This window comes from Sarcophilus harrisii, chromosome 3 (genome assembly GCF_902635505.1).
Source record: "Sarcophilus harrisii chromosome 3, mSarHar1.11, whole genome shotgun sequence".
NCBI lineage: Eukaryota > Metazoa > Chordata > Mammalia > Dasyuromorphia > Dasyuridae > Sarcophilus > Sarcophilus harrisii.
In genome coordinates this window covers 448237983-448257160 of record NC_045428.1, presented here as the reverse complement: position 1 = coordinate 448257160, position 19178 = coordinate 448237983, and the positions used below count along the sequence as shown (strand labels likewise).

General features: G+C 43.9%; 1 protein-coding gene across 4 annotated transcripts in view; it reads left to right on the top strand.

Annotated features, from left to right (window-relative positions):
* Window positions 1-1506: 1506 nt before the first annotated feature.
* Window positions 1507-19178, top strand: part of LOC100913406 (beta-galactosidase-1-like protein 2) — a 53394-nt gene continuing 35722 nt past the window's right edge. The window contains exons 1-4 of one of the 4 annotated variants that reach the window (XM_031960856.1): window positions 1507-1674; window positions 16295-16492; window positions 17900-17968; window positions 18633-18728. In XM_031960856.1, the coding sequence (XP_031816716.1) occupies window positions 1586-1674; window positions 16295-16492; window positions 17900-17968; window positions 18633-18728 (452 nt within the window). In that variant the 5' untranslated portion in view covers window positions 1507-1585. Of the gene's footprint in view, window positions 1675-1800; window positions 1918-2309; window positions 2843-16294; window positions 16493-17899; window positions 17969-18632; window positions 18729-19178 lie in introns of those variants that run through there. The other 3 variants (XM_031960857.1, XM_031960858.1, XM_031960859.1) reach the window with 3 other exon arrangements.

Sequence of the window (19178 nt, the reverse complement as noted above, 5' to 3'; positions counted from 1 at the left end):
AAGTCCTGGACCTGGAATCCGAGGACCCAAGTTCGAGTTCTAACTCTTGCAAAACTGTGTGCCTTTGGGCAAGTCAATTCAGCTCTCCCCAGCCCTTTAAGATACAGCCAAGGTTGCTTCCTTCTCTCATCTACCATCCTATGATCTCTATGTTCCATTCACAATCAACTACTGATTTAAAGATGATGTTTCATTGAGTGGCAGAAGTAAGCCTGAGTTCTTGTAGGCTTATCAAGAGCTCAGTGTTTGGGGACTGGGACTGGAGACAGGAAGATCTGAATTCAAATTTAGCCTGCGTGACTGCTTGTGCGACCTCTGTTAACCTCAGTTTCCATAACTGTGAAATGGGACTCCTATGGAGAAGAGATCTGAGATATTTGCCACGCTCTCAGATGTTACATAAATGCTAGCTATCACTGTTATTTTCAGTCCCTACAGAGGGACTGATACTAGTCTTTAAGCACGGCCTCCCAGACTAGAGATCTGGCACAGCGACAGGTATGCTAGTTCTGGCTCAGAGATACTGGATCAAACCCTACCACGGATGCTTGCTAACCCTGTCTGATGTTCGGCAGGGGATGGAGCCTCCCTTCATCCGTAGTTTTCTGGCGGGAAAATGGAGGGGCTGGGGGTGATTTGGAGGACCCTGTAAGTTCCTTTCTAGCGCTCAGGCTATGCCCTTATGAGCTAAGCTTATCAGCAGAACAGCCGGTTAATTTCTGGGCACAGCAGCTTAGAACAATTACGGTGATAGCTGGCGTTCACACGATGCTTTGAGGTTTGCGAACATGTCTCGCAGGTTATCTCATTTGCTCTTCACAGCCGCCCGGGGAATCAGGCACCATTGTCATCCCCATTTTACAGATGAGGACAGGGAGGCTGAGCAGCTAAGGGACGCGCTTCTGGCAAAGCTTTTGCCAAATTTCGGCCGGTCGTGGGCACACAAGTGGCACGGGAATTACACGTTCCGTTTTCCCCACCGAAAGGTGAGGGTTGGGAGAGTGCGAGAGCTCGGGAGCGCCCGAGCACCGGGCGCATCCTTCCCGCGCGTCTGACTCGGCTCCGGTCCGCGGCCGCTCTGCGTCTGACTCGGCCCCGCCGCGGAGCGGCTCTGGGCGGCGCGACCTGCCGGGGCTGCCTGGGCAGGCAGGCAAGCTCGGGGCGCGCGGCCAGAGCCCCGCCGCGGAGGCGCAGGGAGGCGGCCCAGGCCCCCAGCTTCCTTCGCTGCGAGACTCCGACACCCCCCGGGCCGGGTCTTCCCGCTCCTGCCTCTCCGCCGCGGGGAGCCCGGGGAGCCCGGGGCGCCGGGCCCGCCTCCCCGCTCCTTCAGCCCCGAGCTTGGCCCAGGAAGGCCGGGGGGTGGGGCCGGTGCGGAAGAAACCCAATGGGAGACGCGGAGGGGCGGGCCCTTGCGGGGCAGAGCGACCAAAGGGGCGGGCCGGGAGGGGGTGGTTTCCTAGGAAACAGGCTCGGGCCGGCTGCGATCGGGAGCCGGAACCGGAGCCGGAGCCGGAGCCGGGATCGTGGCCGTGACCCCTGGTAGGAGCAGCAACCGCAGCCGCCGCCGCCGCCGCCGCCGCCCAAGATGTGGAGCAGCTCCAGCCGGCGGCGGGATCAGCGCCGGAAACTTAGCCTCCTGCTCCTGGCTATCATCGTCTTCCTGCTGGTCCGCAGGTGAGAGCCGCCCCCCGCCCCGGAGACCCCCCGCCGAGCGCGCCCCTCCCCCCTCCGGGACCCTTCCCCCGCTCGCTCGGATGCCTCCCCTGGACTTTGCCCCACCCCCACGCGCGCCCCCGTCCGTGCCCCCGCCGAAACCCCCTCGTCCTCTTGGATGCTCCTCTGCCTCTCGCTGGGACTCACTCTCGGACTCGCGCCCCGCCTCCCAGCTTCGCGATCTTTTTTATCCCGGGAGGAAAGGTATCCGCGTATTCCCCCCCACCCAATTCTCCCTGCTTTCCACCCTCTCCTCGACGGCTTTCGCGGTTCCAGACCTCCCCCGCAGGGGGCTCCGTCCTGCCCGGAAGACCCGGCGGGGCCCCGGGCCGCGCGCCCCTCCAGCGAGGAGTTACAGGCTGTGCGGGGCTCGGCGCGCGGGAGCGAGTGCCGGGCTTCCTGAAATCAGGCAGAGGCGAGTTCAAATCCGGGCGCGGACTCGCGCTACCTGTGGCGCGCCCCGCCGGCGCTCTCCCGCCAAACTGGGACCAGCGGGTCCCGCGGGGCAGAGGTCGCGGCTCGGGGCCAGAGGTCAGAGGTCGCGGCTCGGGTCAGAGGTCGCGGCTCGGGGCCAGAGTCGTGGCGGTGCGCGGCGAGCGGCGGGCCGGTGGTCCCGAGGGCCGCGCTCCCCTGCGGCGGCCCCGCGTTAGGGGAGGGCCTGCAGGCGGGCGGGGCCGGCGCTCTGCGCGGTGCAGGGCCGCCTCCCCGCTGCGGGAGCAAAGCTTGGGGCCGGGCTTCTTGGGCTCCCTGGGCAGCGCGGGCCGGGGTTTCCCGAGTCGGCCCCTCCTGCTAGCGCGCTGGCCCTGCGCGCACTCACGGTCATGTGCGTGCCCGCGTTAGCCCTCAAAAGCGTTGCATGTTTGCGCAGAGACGCGTGCCGCGCGCACATACGCACGCGGGCGCACACACACGTACGCGGGCGCTCCCTCGGTGTGGAAGCGTCCATTAGGACGCCAACTTTTAGGGATTTTTGCCCATTTCATTTTCACCACTTATGTGCATGTATTATCGGCACGGGCTTTCTGGCGAGAAGCCCACCCTCTCATCTAACCTGTCCCTGAAATACTGGGAGTCACCAAACGAGGCTGCCTTGAGAAATGAGTGATGCTCAGCCGCCCAGCCACGCAGAGTGAGCAGACACTGGCGACTCCTTGCTCCCCCTTCCTTGGTGCCCTCTCTGAGCGGCTTGCTCTCCAGCGCGGGCATAGACCCCGGAAACTTTCCGTTTTTTATTTTTTTAAAGTCGGGGGCTTTAGTGAGTAGTGGCGGGACCCGATGCCCTGACAGAGCATCACCCGGGACCCCAGAAAGCTGGCCCTTCTACAAACTGTGTACTTTTCCCAAGCTGATTGACGCTTCCCAGAGGCCTCTTGGGATGGGAAAGTGTTAGTACGGGATTGCAGGCTTCCCAGCGGCTTTTGCCTTTGTCTGCCCTTCGCCCCTTTGCTCGCGTCCCAGGGGAGTGGGATCTAGGGAGAGAAGGATGAATTTGTAGATGCCTGGATGGGAGAGTATGAGGAAATAGGATGCTTGGCGAATTGAGAGGATAGGACGGATTGGTTCAGGGTCACCTCCTGAGCTCCTACACCTGTCCTTGTGTTTTTCCTGTAGAGGCTGGAGCATGATCAGGAGTGACCTGGGCCCCCGGAAAGCACCTTGTTTACTTTAGGGAGGTTTTGACTCTTTTAATTTCGTGTGCGGGGAGCAGGACTAGAGGGTTCCTTGTTAGGCACGGGAGCTATCATCCCCCAGGACCTACCTGTCGGAATACAGATCTCTTGTTCTTCTCTCCCTTGGGAACAGCCTCTTCCCCTCCCTGTCTCCAGAATAATAATCAAAAAGCTCCAGCCGGACTGGTGATGAGCAGATTGCTCCAAGTCCCACAAAGATAGCTGGTCACCTTTCCCTCATGCATCTCAAAGGGAAGCTTTCTCTTCCTAGTTTTGTGTGGGCCGGGGTGGAGGGGAGTCTCAGGTTCTTGCTGCAACCTGATGAACGAGGCAGGCTCCGATGGAAACTGGCTGTGGAGCTCTATCCACCAAAAGCCATTTTCCAAGATGGTAGCAGAGGAAGCAAACCTTTTCATGAGCTACCCCGGGGGTAGATTGTCTCAGTCCCGCAGATCAGTCAGTGAACAAACACTTGTTAAGAGCTTACTGGGTACCAGGCACTGTGCATGGTTCGGGAGTGGGGGCCTGGGTTAGGTAAAAGGTATTTCGTCCTTTGACCCAGGGTGAGGCTGCAGTCAATAAACATACAAGGCAAGGTGGTGGTGGAGAAAACATGCAAATTAATATATGCAAACAAGCTACGTACAAAATAGGAAATAATTAACTGAGAGAAGGCACTGAATTAAGAGGGGCTGGGAAAGGGTTCCTCTGGAAGATCAGGTTTTAGTTGGGACTTGAAGCCAGGAAGGGGGTAGGGCGTCCCAGGCCTGGGAGACAGCCAAAGAAAATGCCCAGCGCCAGGAGATGGAAAGCCTTGTTGATGGAACAGCCAGGAGACCAGTGTCCCTGGATCACAGAGTACTTGTTGGGGAGTGAGATGTGAGAAAACTGGGCAAGTAGGAAGAATATGTTATAAAGGACTTTGGACTCCAAATAAGGAAGTTCGTATTTGATCTGGAGGTGATAGAGAACCACTCTGATGGTTCATGATCTGTCACTTAGAGGTAGCAGTTATTTGGTGAAGGGACCTTTCTAGGAACAAAAGGGACAAAAGAAAGGGCTGTGGGTTCAGGATTTAAACTTCTGCCTTCAAAGGTAGAAGGATTTACAATATAGAGCTTAATACTATAAGGCAATTCCACTCTTCTCCACCCTCTTCATACATCACAATAATGTTTGTATACACAGTCCATGACTTTCATTTGCTTTTTTTCAATCTGAAGTCTTCTCAGATCTGATGTGCATCTTTTCCTGAGAAAGGGCAGAACCTACAAAAGCAGCCAGTATTCATGCCCTATAAAATAGGACTGAATTTCCTCCTTGGAATCATACCTTTCCTGTAGCATGTTCTCAGCTTTTGCCCTGCACCCCCTACCCCCGGGTTTCTAGAACTCAAGATCCACTGGTAGGAAAGAAGAAGTGCATACAGTAGGCACTCGAATACTTGTTGAATGCTTGAATCAATTAGGTGGGGAGATAGAGAAGATATAAATCAAAGCTGAGAACCATAAAGGTTTACAGAGAAAGAGTGTGGGAGGTAAGGAAGAAGGAATGATTTTTCAGAAGCCCATAAAAATCATACAATGCCAGTAAAACCCAGGAGGGGCTTATTAAAATTTCTCAAATTGAGAAACTGGTTTTACATTGTTTTAAAGCAGAGACCCCTACAGATGGGGAGGAGGAATAACAATTAGAGTGACGGGTTCCGTCTTCTTTTACCATGCAGGTGCTTGGGCAAACACCTATCAGGCTGAGGAAGGAAGCTGTTATATGGCATGAGAGAGGAGACCAGGGCTATCATTTCTAAAGTCCACAGCTTAACAGGGGAATTGTCCTCTTTAGACTATTCTCATTAGGGATGGAAATAGGCTTTTTTTTTTTTTGGAAAGATAAGTGAACATTAGACCTAAATCATATGATTCTATGATTTTTCAACTCAAACTTTTCAATTCAAACAATTTACAAAGGGTGGTGTAGCGGCTCAGCTGTGTTATATATTGTACCATTCCACTTGGCGCCGCCTCTGGCAAGTTAAGGGTCTTCTGACCTCTAAATAGGGAAATTTGAAGTTCCAATCTGAGCCACATGGAGTAAAATTGCCCTGGGCACCGGCTTTTTGGGAGAGGGGAAATAACAACCTATTTGTGTGGTTAGAAAGGGATCCTCCAGAGAGGTTTTTAGGCATTTGTCCCACTGTCCCTCTGAGGAAGCCAGAGAATTCTCCTGAGGATGCCTAGGACAGTAGGAATTGTTTGCTTGGCAGTCAGCTTCTGGAACCAATTGAGCCAGAACCTTGTTGGGATATGTGGTCCTGGAATTAGGAGATTTGAGTCTGATCTAGCTCTAATGCTTACTAACTGTATGACTTTTGACAAATGACTGAATTTCTTTCTGCTGTCAACTTCATCTGCAAAAAGTGGAGAATAGTACATGTGCTACCTGTCCTACAGGGTGGTTGTGGGGAAGGTGCATTGTAAACCTGGAGTACTACTAAAGGGTGAGCTGTGCATTATCATAAAGTGATATTTCTGTTGGATGCAGTTCTTTGTTCTCATTTATCCTCTCTTCCTATTACCTCTTTGATCAAGGGTTCTTAAGTTTTTTTGTGTCTTAGACCCTTCTGAAAGGTTGGGGAAGTGAATGTTTTTAAGTGCAAGTATAAAATACAAAGGATTGCAAAGAAGACTAGTTATATTGAAATATTATCAGCAAAAATAGTTGCAAAGGAAAAAAATTCATGGATCTCAAGTTAATAGGCCTTGCCCTGAATTAAAAACTGAAAACTAAAAGCAAGCATGAGATTTATTGTCCACGAAGGAATTGTTCTCTCTATTTCATTTTCCTTTTATAGTTAGATAAGGATTATAGCAGCCACCTTGGTATAAACAGACTTGTGACCAAAACAAATAGAAGATCCTGTATCAACATTATAAATATCATCATGTGACATTTAAGGCAGGATTGGGGAATAGACAAAGCTCAGAACTCAAATCCTGGTTCACTGACAGGCTCTGATGAAGTTTCCACTTGGAGCATAGCCTATTTCCTTTTTGATTTTGAGTTTTGTGTGGGTCCATTAACGTACTTTCTCTGACCCAGTTATGATATTCCTAGAGAGTACCTTGCATAGAGAATGAGTCTTCATCAGGCAGCAGGTATTTCATAAGTCCCAGTTACTTAAAAATCAACTCTTTGAGTAATACAAAGACATATAATCATTGTCCTGGCCTCAGATAGTTTATTTCTAGTCAAAGAGAACATAGGCATAAAAATGTAATGGATCGTGCAAAGAAGTCGAAGTAGTCTCTTGAATTCCCAGGGTTTATGTTCTAAAATTTCATTTGTAGGTCATTTACTTAGAACTTAAGAATACTTTGGACCTCTTCTTTTCTTCTGTTATTCTTTTTTAGTATTCTAGTTATCTATCTGTATATGTCTCATAGTCTCATTAGTAGACTATTAGTTTCTTGGGAACATTAACTATTATGTTTTATCTTTGTATTCCCATTGTTTGTGACTACCTTTTACACAATAAGTGCTTTATACATGGAAGACATATTCTGTATGAATCTGCTTAAAAGCATTATTCCTCAGTTTACTGAAAGAAGAAAAAGATCAGTTTATAAATTCTAGTTTAGAGAGCTTGCTTTTTGTTTTGGCAAAATTCTAGAGCATATTATTAGAAAATGATTAGTAAACATCTAGAAAAGAGCTAATAGATTCATCAGTGATGAGTTATTTCAAGATATGCTAATTTTCTTCTTTGATAGGAAAATGTTATATGGGCTAGATAAATAGAACAGTTAGGAGGATTTAGAAACATAAAATTGATCATAGGCAAAGAGTTAACATTAGTGGTTCAATGTGAACTTGAAAGAAAATCTTTAGTAGGGTGCCCTAGGAGTCTATCATCGTCTTGGGCCCGTTGTACTTTTTTTTTAAGCAGTGATTTAGCAGATATTCTTATGTAGTTTGGATGTGATATGAAGCTGAGATAGATAACTCTCAGAATGGTGGCCATCCAAAAGATTATGATGGACCAGAATGATGGGCCATGCCTAATAAGATGAACTAGAGGAGATAAATGTGAAATTCGACACTTGGGTTAAGTCAACTTTATGAGTCCAGGATGGGAGAAGAGTGCTTATAATTGTTCATCAAGGTGTTTGGTGGATTGCAAGCTTAGTGGGAGTCAGCATTGTGGAGGCAGCCCAGAATGCTCTCCCAGCCTTCCTTCCAAGGTACAAGTCACCAAAAGGAGAAGAGGGGCCATGATTCTGTAACTCTTTGGCCTGATCAGGCTGCATGGGCAGTACTGTGCTCAGTTCTAGGTGGTATCTGTGAGGAATGACATTCTCCCCCAGGAGAAGGCCACTAGGTGGGCAGGAGACTGAAGACCATATGGTAAGACTGGTCGAAGAAGCAGGGGGTGTTTAACTTGGAGAAGATAAGACTGAGGGGAGCCTCTGATGGCTGCCCTCCAATATGTGAATGGTTACAGAGTGGAAATGAGGTGAGTCTTTCTTCCCTCTACAACATCCATAACAAGTGGGGTCGCTCAGCTTCCAATTGAAGATGAAGTTTGAAGATATAATTGCTCTTAAATGGACCAGGCTATAGAACATTTTTCAGCCTCTGAAAGAAAAAAAACCAGAGTGACTGTGATATGGAAGGAGACTCTTTAGCTCAGTAGAAGTCCTTCCTAACAATCAGAGTTCTCTAAAAGTAGCGCTTTGGACCAGAGACTGGATGTGGCCTTGTAGGGTGGATTAGTGCATGACATAAGGCTGGAGCAAAGACTTGAGCTTCCTTTTTTCTCCAAGTAGCACAGAACCTCTTTTCTCCTGGCCTCCTTGGGGCTTCTCTCCAACCCTTTGTTGGTGGGTTGGTCAGACTTTTAACATGGATCATTCTCTTCCTATTCCCTTTTTCTTTGTTCTTTTCTCTTCCTTGGGTTTTCCTCTCAATGCCATTATGCAGAGTGGCTTAGAGAAGAGGTTCTAAAGAAACCCTGCAGCCAAAAACGTCATCTCTTGCTACATTCCAAAATCAGGATTTCAATTCCATTTTTTTCCTGGAAATTCCCCAAAAGAGTAATAGAAACATTAATGTTGATGCATTAGAAAAATTACCCACTTTAGATAAATTTGAAGTTTTTTGATTGATGGAGTTATACAATTGCTTCTCCTCTTAAAGTCTCTATTTCTGCTCATAGCATCTTCTCTTGGCCACCAGGAGTGCCCCAAGCCATCTTTGACTTTCTTGATTCATGCATCAGTCAGGTACTAAGCTTTTCTGTCAGTTCTAACTCCAACATATCTCTCACATCCATTTCTTAGGACTTTTCAACCATCCTTGTCTAGGCCTTCTAGACTATTATAAATGCCTTCTGTTGTGGTCTTCTTGCCTCCAGTTTATCTTCTCACAATCTATCCACATCATTGTTTAATCTTCTTAATGTGTAGTCCTGACCATGTTGCTCTCATTAACTCCCAATATGGGATGTTTAGGGAGGACTAGCCCCTCTGCTGGGAATCCTTTTTAGGGCTGCTCACTCACTTCTGGTGTCTGCCTTTCCCCTTACTCTCACCATGGCTCCAAGAAGCTGTAGCACATGAAGAGGCCATACGATGGTGAAACAGTAGAGCAGATGGACTGGACCAGATGATGGGTAACTAATGGGGCAGAAATCCATTGGTGAATTAGGGGAGTGTCTACCCGAAGCAGGTGGAGATGATTTATTTCAGTGTCCATGAAGGCAGCTGAAGCAGGTGCTGTGGAACCCCTAGAGCTTGATTAGACATGGAAGATCCCAAGGTCATCCACTGCATCCCGGGTCATTGCCAGCCATCCTGACTTTTGTCTTGCCTCTGGATTTCAGGGACTGGACAGAGAATGAAGCTGATGATTTTGTATCTCACTTAAATCCATTTTATGTTTTATTCAAGACATCACCCTGTGATGTCATTTGTCCTTTTTGAAAATGAAGGACAACTACGATTGCCATTACCCAAAGTATTGATCCTTGCATTGGAAGCCCTCCATAGATTGACCCTCATTTACCTTTCCAGTCTTAAAGTTCTCCCTTTGTGTAATCTTTATTTCTGTCAGATGGATTGTTCTTTCTGTTCTCTTTGGCTTACTACCATCCTCTATTTCTGTGCGTGTGACCATCCCCATTCCTCTAAATGCCTGTCCTTAGTCCCACCTCTGACTGGGGAAGTTCCTCCCTTTCCTGAAATTCTTCCTCCAATGCTGTTTGATCTGGGCAGCCTTCGAGGACCTCCCCAACCTCACTGGCCCTGTTTCACACAAAGCAAAGGAAAGACTTTTCCCTTTTTTCTAGTCCCTTGGAGTCCTTGGATCTCTTCCCTCATACCCCTGTATGTCAACATGACTTTTGTACATCTTCTCCTTTTCTTACAGAAAACTTCTTGAAAAGAACTACAGGGTTTTAAATTATCTTTATATCTAGTCTCTTACTGGGCTGCCTTGATGTTTGGTGAATGAGTGAATGTGAATGAAAGTATAGGGAGGGCTCATTTAAGGCTGACAACAAGAATGTCGTTATAATATTCACAGTGAGCAGTCATATTTCAGCATCTCCCTCTGGGCCCTGGACCTAGATCACGCTAAAGCTTCATAGACTGCCTCTGCCATAACTGGGTAAGGGATGGAGAAGCGGTGTTTTAGGTGCTGCCCACAGACACTTCACTGAGCCTTCACTAAAGCCTGGCAAGGTAAAAAGGAAAGTCATCACAAAGATTCTTCATGGTGAGACCTGTGAAAGACTTAGCGGAGCCGGCTTCATCACGTGCCCAGAAGCAGCAGGACACAGGACAGAACAGGGAAGTGCAAATGGTCGCCAGGGAGATGAAGTGGGGAAGCGCAGCTGCCCTGGACCAAGGACACCAGAGTTGGCCCATCAGAAACTGCACACTTGGACAATGAGCTGGGCCTGGCGAGGGTGGGAAGAGAGGACTGGGTTGTCTTTGGAATATTATGCAGTGCTTTTAATGACTCCAAACTTTCCTTGAAATCAAGGCCCATCTTCTTAATAATGGCACTTTATGGCTTTGAATCTTAGAATAATCCAAAAAACTAAAGTTGAGTGTCATCCAAAAGATGATAGGAGTCTGTGGTGGGTATAAACAGGCAAGGGAGAATTGTGTAAGAGAAAGAAGCATTATTAAGGATGTCATCAGGGAGATGTGTTATGGAATTAAAAAAATAGGCCAGTCGCACAGCAAGGAGCCATTGATAGGCAACTGGTGGGCCCCATTGTCTCTGAGTCAATGTGAAGAGATCTGAGAGAAGGCCGTCATCACAGTGGGTGTACCCTTAGTGGAGGAGAGAACATGGACCAGGCACATAGGAGGGGCAGACAGAAATGGACTGAAGCCTGTATGACTAGAGAAAATAATCACTTGGATGAGGTCACAGCTCCATTGAAAACTGTCTATTGTGATAGACCACTATTTCTACTGATTTTATAATTTCCTTTTTATCTAGTTATTAACTTTTTTAGTTTCCTATATCTTTGTTTACTATATCATTATTCTCTAGTACCTTTTATTGATTTATGTATAATAATTATAGAATAAATAATTACTACTTTTTATATCTGATTTATCTTCTTTTTGGCTCAGCTCTTGATTATTATTTTTTTCTTACGTGAACACAGGGAAGTCTTTGCTTTTTGTATTAAGTCTCTACATGTTTGTTTTTTAATTTTAATTTGTTTAACGCTTTCTTTACTACTGTTGTCATTATTGAACTGTGATCTGACAGTGGGATGCTAAAATTTTCAGTTAGTTTTGGTTTTTCTTTCTTTTTGTAAGGGTGGAAAATTTTCTTTTGCTGCATAATTATTAATATATGTTAATTTAAGATTTGTATATTCTTATTTTGTGTAAAATCTTTTGGAATAATATTATAACATCCTTGCTCTTTTAATAGTTTATCTTTGAATGAGTGGAAAAGGATTTATTGTGTGTTTGGTCCTATGTTAAGTGCTGGGGGATACAAATACATGCAAACAAGATAGCCCCTGGGCTTAAGGAGTTTATATTCTAAAGGGGGGAAATTATTTATGTGGAAGAGCTAAAGTTGGAAGAGATGTGTAGAGGTTGTGAGTATTTGATATGGTCTTCATTCAGAAGGATGGAACATGTTAATGCTCTCTAATCGGAGCCCATGGTCAGGAGTCCAAGAAAAGTTCAACTTAGTTCAGTATCTTTAATGCTATTTACTTTTATTATTATTATTATAGCTTTTTATTTACAAAACATATGCATGGGTAATTTTTCAACACTGACAAAAGCCTTTTGTTCCCATTTTTCCCCTTTTTCCTACCACTCCCTCCCCTATTTAGCAAGTAGTGCAATACATGTTAAATATGTATATATTTAGGTAAAAAATACCTGAGAAGGAAAACAAAAATGCAAGCAAACAATAACAGAAAGAGTGGAAATGCTATGTTGTGGTCCACACTCATTTCTCATAGTTCTCTCTCTGGGTATAGCTGATTCTCTTCATTACCATATTTTTTCTTTTCAAAATGTGGCAGTAGCATGGGAAATTTTAGACTGTTCATTTATTTTGAGTCTATTTAGATGTTTCTGGATTTTTATAGGCACTGTTTAATCTATTTTGTTACTCTTTTGGATTTTATTAGAAAGTTTAGTTTATTTCCATTTAGCATTAGAATTCTTAGATTTTATCTTTTCTTCAACCTCTCTGTTAGATAAGAATAAACCCTCACTTTAAAAAAAAAATTCTGTTAGTAAGCCAAAATTTAATAGAACCATTCTAAACAAAAATTCCCTATCATTAGTAATTATTATGAGATTTTCTTTATTTTGGATTCCTTTATTATCAATGATTGGAGCTTTGTTTTGATATTTTCTTGCTCCCTTCCTTCTCTTCACTTTTTTTCCTTCCTTGTCTTTGAAATACTGTTTTAAAGTACTTAGAAGTTTAGATCTGAAGGCTCTGATGTAACTAATTTTTCTTGACTTGCATAGAGAGATTTGACTAAAAGGCTTGTTTGTTGTTGGAAAACTTTTTTTTTATTTATTTTTTATTAAAGCTTTTCATTTTCAAAACATATACACGGATAATTTTTCAACATTGACCACTGCAAAACCTTCTGTTCCAATTTTTCTAAATTTTTCCTCCCCCTCACCCCCTCCCCTAGATGCCAAGTAATCTAATATATGTTAAAAATGTTAAATCCAATATATGTATACCTATTTATACAATTATCTTGCTGCACAAGAAAAATCAGATCAAAAAGGAAAAAAGATGATAAGGAAAGGCAAAATAGGAAAACTTTCTTGAAGACAGTATTGCTGTATATTTTTGTAGTATTTATTTCTCAGATATATGGTTTTATTGGTGGCTCCATGTCTATTAATTTTGTAAATGTTATATTCCAATTTCTCTAGCCATTTCTTGTTCTTTAAAAGTTTGTTGTGATGAACTGATGCTGAGTGAAATGAGCAGGACCAGGAGATCATTATATACTTCAACAACAATACTAGATGATGACCAGTTCTGATGGACCAGGCCATCCTCAGCAACGAGATCAACCAAATCATTTCTAATGGAGCAGTAATGAACTGAACTAGCTATGCCCAGAAAAAGAACTCTGGGAGATGACTAAAAACCATTACATTAAATTCCCAATCCCTATATTTATGCACACATGCATTTTTGATTTCCTTCACAAGCTAATTGTACAATAATTCAGAGCCTGATTCTTTTTGTACAGCAAAATAATGTTTTGGTCATGTATACTTATTGTGTATCTAAGTTATATTTTAATATATTTAACATCTACTGGTCATCCTGCCATTTAGGGGAGGGGGGGGTAAGAGGTGAAAAATTGGAACAAGAGGTTTGGCAATTGTTAATGCTGTAAAGTTACCCATGTATATATCCTGTAAATAAAAGGCTATTAAATTAAAAAAAAAAAAAAAGTTTGTTGTGATTCTAATTTTTCTTGGCACCTGGCAAAATACTAACCCTAGAAATCATTTACTTTTAGCCAAAAAATAATATCACAAGCTCATGAGACATTGTGTTGCAATTAGATTTTGTTACAAGAGAAATGAAAATGCAAGTGGAGTCCTAAGCCAGGGCAAAGAGTTCATAATTCAAACAGAAGTTTGCATATTTATGAAATCACAATGAAGAGAAGAAACAGAAATCTTCACCTAAATGGGAATGGTAGGAGCAGGAGAAATCATGAATAATTAAAGATGGCAAAAGCAGCTTTTTTTCCCTTGAGAACTGCTAGATTATGAAGATACACTGGTTTGCTTATCGACAGGGGTCCCAGCTGCATAAGCAGTTTCTTAGTCTTTCCTTAACATTATATAGCATTTACTGTGTACCAGAGACAGTGCTGAGTACTTTACAAATATTTATTCTCTTGATCCTTCTAATGTAGGTACTATTATTTTACCTATTTTGCACTTGAGGAAACTGAGGCAAACAGATATTATGTGACTTACCTAGAATTATATAAGTGTGTGAGGTCAAATTTGAACACAAATTGTCCTGATTCCAGGCCCCGTACTGTATCCACTATGCTACCTAACTGCTTCTATTATAAAGCATTTAAAAAAACTATCAGAAGAAAAGTAGGAACTGAGTAATTTTTTAAAATGTGTGAATCTTTTGATTAATTCATTTCTTCTGGCAGCTTTTGAAGTATTTTTTCCTTGTAGTACCAGAATGTAACTATGATGTCTTCAGGGATATTCTATCTTGGATTTTTCCTTCTCAAAGTTCTGTGGATTCTTTCTAATTGTATTTCTTCATTGTTTTTGTAAATTATGTGAAACTTCTTTTGATAATTTCCTTCTGTTTTTCTAAATGCTCTTAAATATCAGTAATCCCAAAGTTGCTATTTTAAGCATTGTTCTCTAGGTCTAACCTGAATAATAATAATTGTTATTATTTTTGGGGTCAGTATTTTTAGTTGTGTTTCATATTTATGAAATTCTGTTTTCTGTCATTATATATTGTTTCTGTAGTTTTTAATTGTACTTTCAATATTGTACTTTTAAATTTACTATAGATAACTTTTTAGTATCTTAATTTTAATTATACTTTTCTTTAATTGATTTTAAAAAGACTTGCTTTTTTTAGTTTTGTGATGATTCGTTTCAAAATTAATAGTTATTTAATTCTCTTGAATGTGTCAGCCATTTGAGGATATATCTTGATGGACCATGGGTGGTTATTTGCTTTGCTTTTAGTAGTTTAGCTGATTATTTTGCTCACTTGTATTTTTTTAAAGGTACTTAGTATTTTGTTTTGCTCATTAAAATTTTTTTTTGATGAATTTTCTTTTATTGTGTGGGATCTTAGCCAATTTCTTTCCATTATTTCTATTGTAATTTTCAAGGGAGTATGTAAGGAGCATGTGCCCTTTAATCCTTTCCCCCACCATCTTGAATTATTCTGCTGTAGAAACTTAGCAGTGGAAACTGGTATAATCAGAAAACACTTTATGGAGGTAGAAAGTAAAAGCCTAAGAAGAGACTATGAGATGTTCCAAGCAAGGGAAGCTGTGGGAATAAAAATGCAGACTCTTAAGGGCTTAATGTCTGTCTGGAGAATGACTAGTTTGGTGACCAATGGGAGTTTAGAAAGGCAGGGTATGGACTTAGATTTAGAAGACCTGGATTCAGTTCCTGGCTGTGATATTTGATAGCTGTTTGATGGTAAAAAGTCACATTATCTCTCTGAGCCTTACTTTTCTTCATCAGTAAAATGGAGATAAATATTTGCTCTTTCTGCATCAGAAACTTACGAGCAGCAAGTGAGATGGTCTATGAAGTGCTTTATTATTATAAAGCATTTTATGACTGTAAGTTATAACTTATAAAAGGTCACGTTAAAGCCAACCAAGGTAAGCATAGAAAGGCTCATTGCCAGATGAATTATTAACTACAATAACACATTATTAACATTATTAACTACAATAACTCTCAAAGACCATTCACTCCGTTGTAGAGGGGTCACAATCTGTATTGGCAGCATGAGTAGCCACCCTAAGGAAGTCACAGATGCCTGAAGCTGCCTTTATAAATTATTGCAAGATTTGAGAGGTGGGCTGGGGCCTGATTGTACAAACCGCTCTTTCTGGAGACCAAGGGATGGCAGGGTGGCAATTTCAGCTGAGAGTACGTAGAGGCAATTCTGACTTTAAGATGGTGAGCGTCTAGCTCCTTTCCTGGGACTCGGTCTCTGTCTTACAAAGTTTCTTGGCTGATAATTGATCTTAAGTAAAGAAATGGGAGCTGAGCATGTGGGGATTCAGTAATCGGTGCTGCTTCTAACCCAGCTGCCCTTTTCCAGGTACCTGCCCCTTAAGTTGGACAGCTGTGGGAGTGAGGCAGCTCCCAGGTACTGTACTGAGCAGTAGCCTAGAGCCGGCGCCTCCGCCGCAGGAGCCCTCCGGCTTGCTTCCTTCCCTCTCCCTGGCCCACGGCCGGCCCGCACAGCCCTGAGCTGTCTGGCCCAGATCACCAGCTGCCCTCCTGTTTTCAGCATGGAGCTCTCTCCATCCTTTCTCCTCTCCTTTTAGTATAGTGACCGTCCAGTGAAAATGGTGTTTGTCTTCTTCCTGCCTTCGTCCTTGCTAGCTTGCTCTTCCACAGCCACCAGGCATGAGTGTGAGTGGAGCTGAGGAAGGCCTTTTGTCTATGTCTGACTGAGGGAGGAGGGGCTTTTTTTTGGTAGGGGGAGGTAATGCCCCATAAAGACACTGTAATATATACATGCAAGGCTTTTGTAGGATAAGCAAGGAGCGTTTCCCTTTCTTGCTGCCCCTTTGCCTATAACTAGGGTTGAATTCAGAAGACTTACAAGCTTTCTTTCCCTTTTGACTGGAGGTTTAACTGGAGTGATCTGTTCCCCATATGGCGCTGGCACCGACATTTGGGACTGCAAGCTGAAGGCCCAAACTTCTTGTTGGAAGGCTCCCACTTCCAGATTTTTGGGGGTTCTATTCACTACTTTCGAGTGCCCAGGGAATATTGGAGAGATCGATTGCTGAAGTTGAAGGCCTGTGGCTTAAACACTCTCACTACGTGAGTATTCTTAGTCCTCCCCAAATCCCATCCCTTGTTATCCACAGAGATCTTTAGAAAATGTCATAACTTATAGCTCCAACTACCTGGGATAGTTTCCTGCTTAGTGCCCAAATATCCAAGCCAGTAACACTTAGCAGACTTGTTTGGGGAGATGCCCAGCCTGGTTCTGATAGGGGTAGGGGCATGGAAGACTGCCGCTGGGAGAAGGCAGGGCGTGATTGAGTGTAGAGAACAGGGGGGAGATAACGAAGAAGGGAGAACAGTCCCTGTCTTAAGGGAAGCACCTAGGCACTTGGGGGAGAACATCTTACTCTCAGGAAACTTTCAGAGCAGTAAGGAAGATAAAGTGGTGATGGAATGATATTTATGATGTATTTTGGGCATTGGGATCATGTAGCACTCTGTAGGGAGCTGGCACTGCTTCTTGCTGGGAAGTGTTAGTAGAGCTAAAGTTTGTGGTAGGGTATCTTGGAAGGAAGAAATATGACCTATGCCATATGGGGCCTGGCTTCTTGGAACTTTGCCCTTTGAAATTCAGGGTAAATCTAGCAGAAATTAATATACTCATTGTAGGTCAGATACATGATTCTTTGTACCCTTTAGAGAAATTGTGAATTTACCTTGTAAAGGAAAACCCTTCTTTAACCTTTAACTGGCTTAGCCAAGAAAGGGAAAGAGGTGAATATCTAGCTAAGATAACATTTGATATATTGGGAGAGAAGGGAAAATATAATGAAAATGGGAATGCTGTGGGCCCCATACCACCACAGTTGTTCAGGTCCTAGGATATAAAGACGGGGGATGGGATCCCAGAGGTCAGACAGAACAGTGAGCCGAAGCTCCTGAACTACCATGAATTTGACATGGTCCAGTGGGTTCCTTCTGGTGATTCTGGTGCAAATAAAGTTTTGTGACTTAGTCTGATGCATCAGGTGGGTATTGAAGCTGGATCTGATACATAATTGGTCTGCTTACCCTCTCCATATCTGGGGCAGCTCCCCAAGGCTGTATATTGTAAAAGGGTTGCTGATCTGTGTTGGTAGAGGTTGTTTCCTTCCTGGGAGTTCCCTACATCAGTGAAATCATAGATGGGGCTGTTTCCATAATGGAAGGGATTGGAACTTGTAGATATTCCCAAATGAGGGTGAATCCCAAATCATTCTCATTTGCTTTTGAGCCCACTCAGAAACATGCCCGGATAGCAGGGTTCACGCTCAGCTTATCAGTTCTGCTGATCCACTTTACATGACATGTACCATGTTGCTCCAAATGCACCAAAGGTTTTTTTGGCAGAAGTGGAGCATTCCCTGGTATCTGATTCCAAAGCTCAGTGTATGGAAGATTACCTGGAGATAGGTGGAATGAGACAGGTGAGTCTTGCCTGACTACTTTTTTTGGTTGCAGGTATATTCCCTGGAATCTCCATGAACCAGAAAGAGGGAAGTTTAACTTCAGTGGGAACTTGGACGTAGAGTATGTCTTAAAAGCTTAAATTGTGGGGAGGTTGGGGATTGGATGCTGTAAATAGGGGAGGAAAGTAGAAGGGGAAAGCTGACCTTTATTCTTGGAAACCAAGATCCAGGTTCTAAAATGCTGGGAACTCTTTTCCCTGTACTAGGAGCCAGTCCTTTCCATTAGATAATCTGATTTCCCCCAGCAGGGTTATGACCTGGCTTCTGTGGCCATTCCTCTCCTGCTGTAATCTAGAGAAGCTGCTTAAAAGCCCAGGGTTTTGCAGATTTAGTCAGCAGTATGAAACCTGCCACCTGTGTTGTGACAAGGGATTCCCATGTCCTTGGTCAGCAAAGCTGTAAGACAGGCAAAGCTGGGGTGAGCTACCTCTTGGAGCTCCTCCTCCCCTGGACCCTCTGATTAGTGGCCTAGACAGACAGGAACCCCTTGACTTTGCATGGGGGGCTGGGGAGAAGGGGAAGAGATGTTGCCTCTTGGGCAGGGTGAATTCCCTTCCCTTCTGGGTACCAGCTGCTCCAAGTTTTTTAGTAGCCAGAGCTCTCCCCAGACTTCCCAGTTGAGGGAGAATAACTTCAGTCTGGTCCAGGATTGCTAATTAAGACTTCCTATTCTTGACTCTGCTTTTGGTTTTATCAAATGGCACTGACATTGTCTTCCTCTTTAGGGCCTTTGTCCAGATGGCAGCAGATATTGGGCTATGGGTGATTCTGCGCCCTGGTCCCTACATCTGCAGTGAATGGGACCTTGGGGGCTTGCCCAGGTAAGTTCATAGTGAGTGGTATGGAACAGTGATTCCAGATGTTCCAGAGCTCATCCAAAATGGAAACCACAGAAGCATGTACTTTGTTTTAAAGCTTGTTTTCCTCTTCATTTTCCTGTTTACATTAAAAATCAACAATATGAATCCTTAAAACTATAGATATAGTAATGGGTATCATCCAAGTAGAATTTCCATGAAATTTTTTTTGTAAGGCCCCATGTAGGGGCTGGCAAGATAGGGCACTTAACTACCTTTACAAAGTCCTTGTGCTTCTAACTAAATGCTACTCATCAATTACTCTGCATCTTACTTTCCCTGATATTTAGGATAGAATATGTGAGAAAATGGGTAAGTGCTTTGAAAGGAAAAAAAGGACATGATATAAAAAGGAATTTTTGTTTTTTATATATCTTAGGTCACTTTTCCATTTATAAGAATGCTTACTTGTTT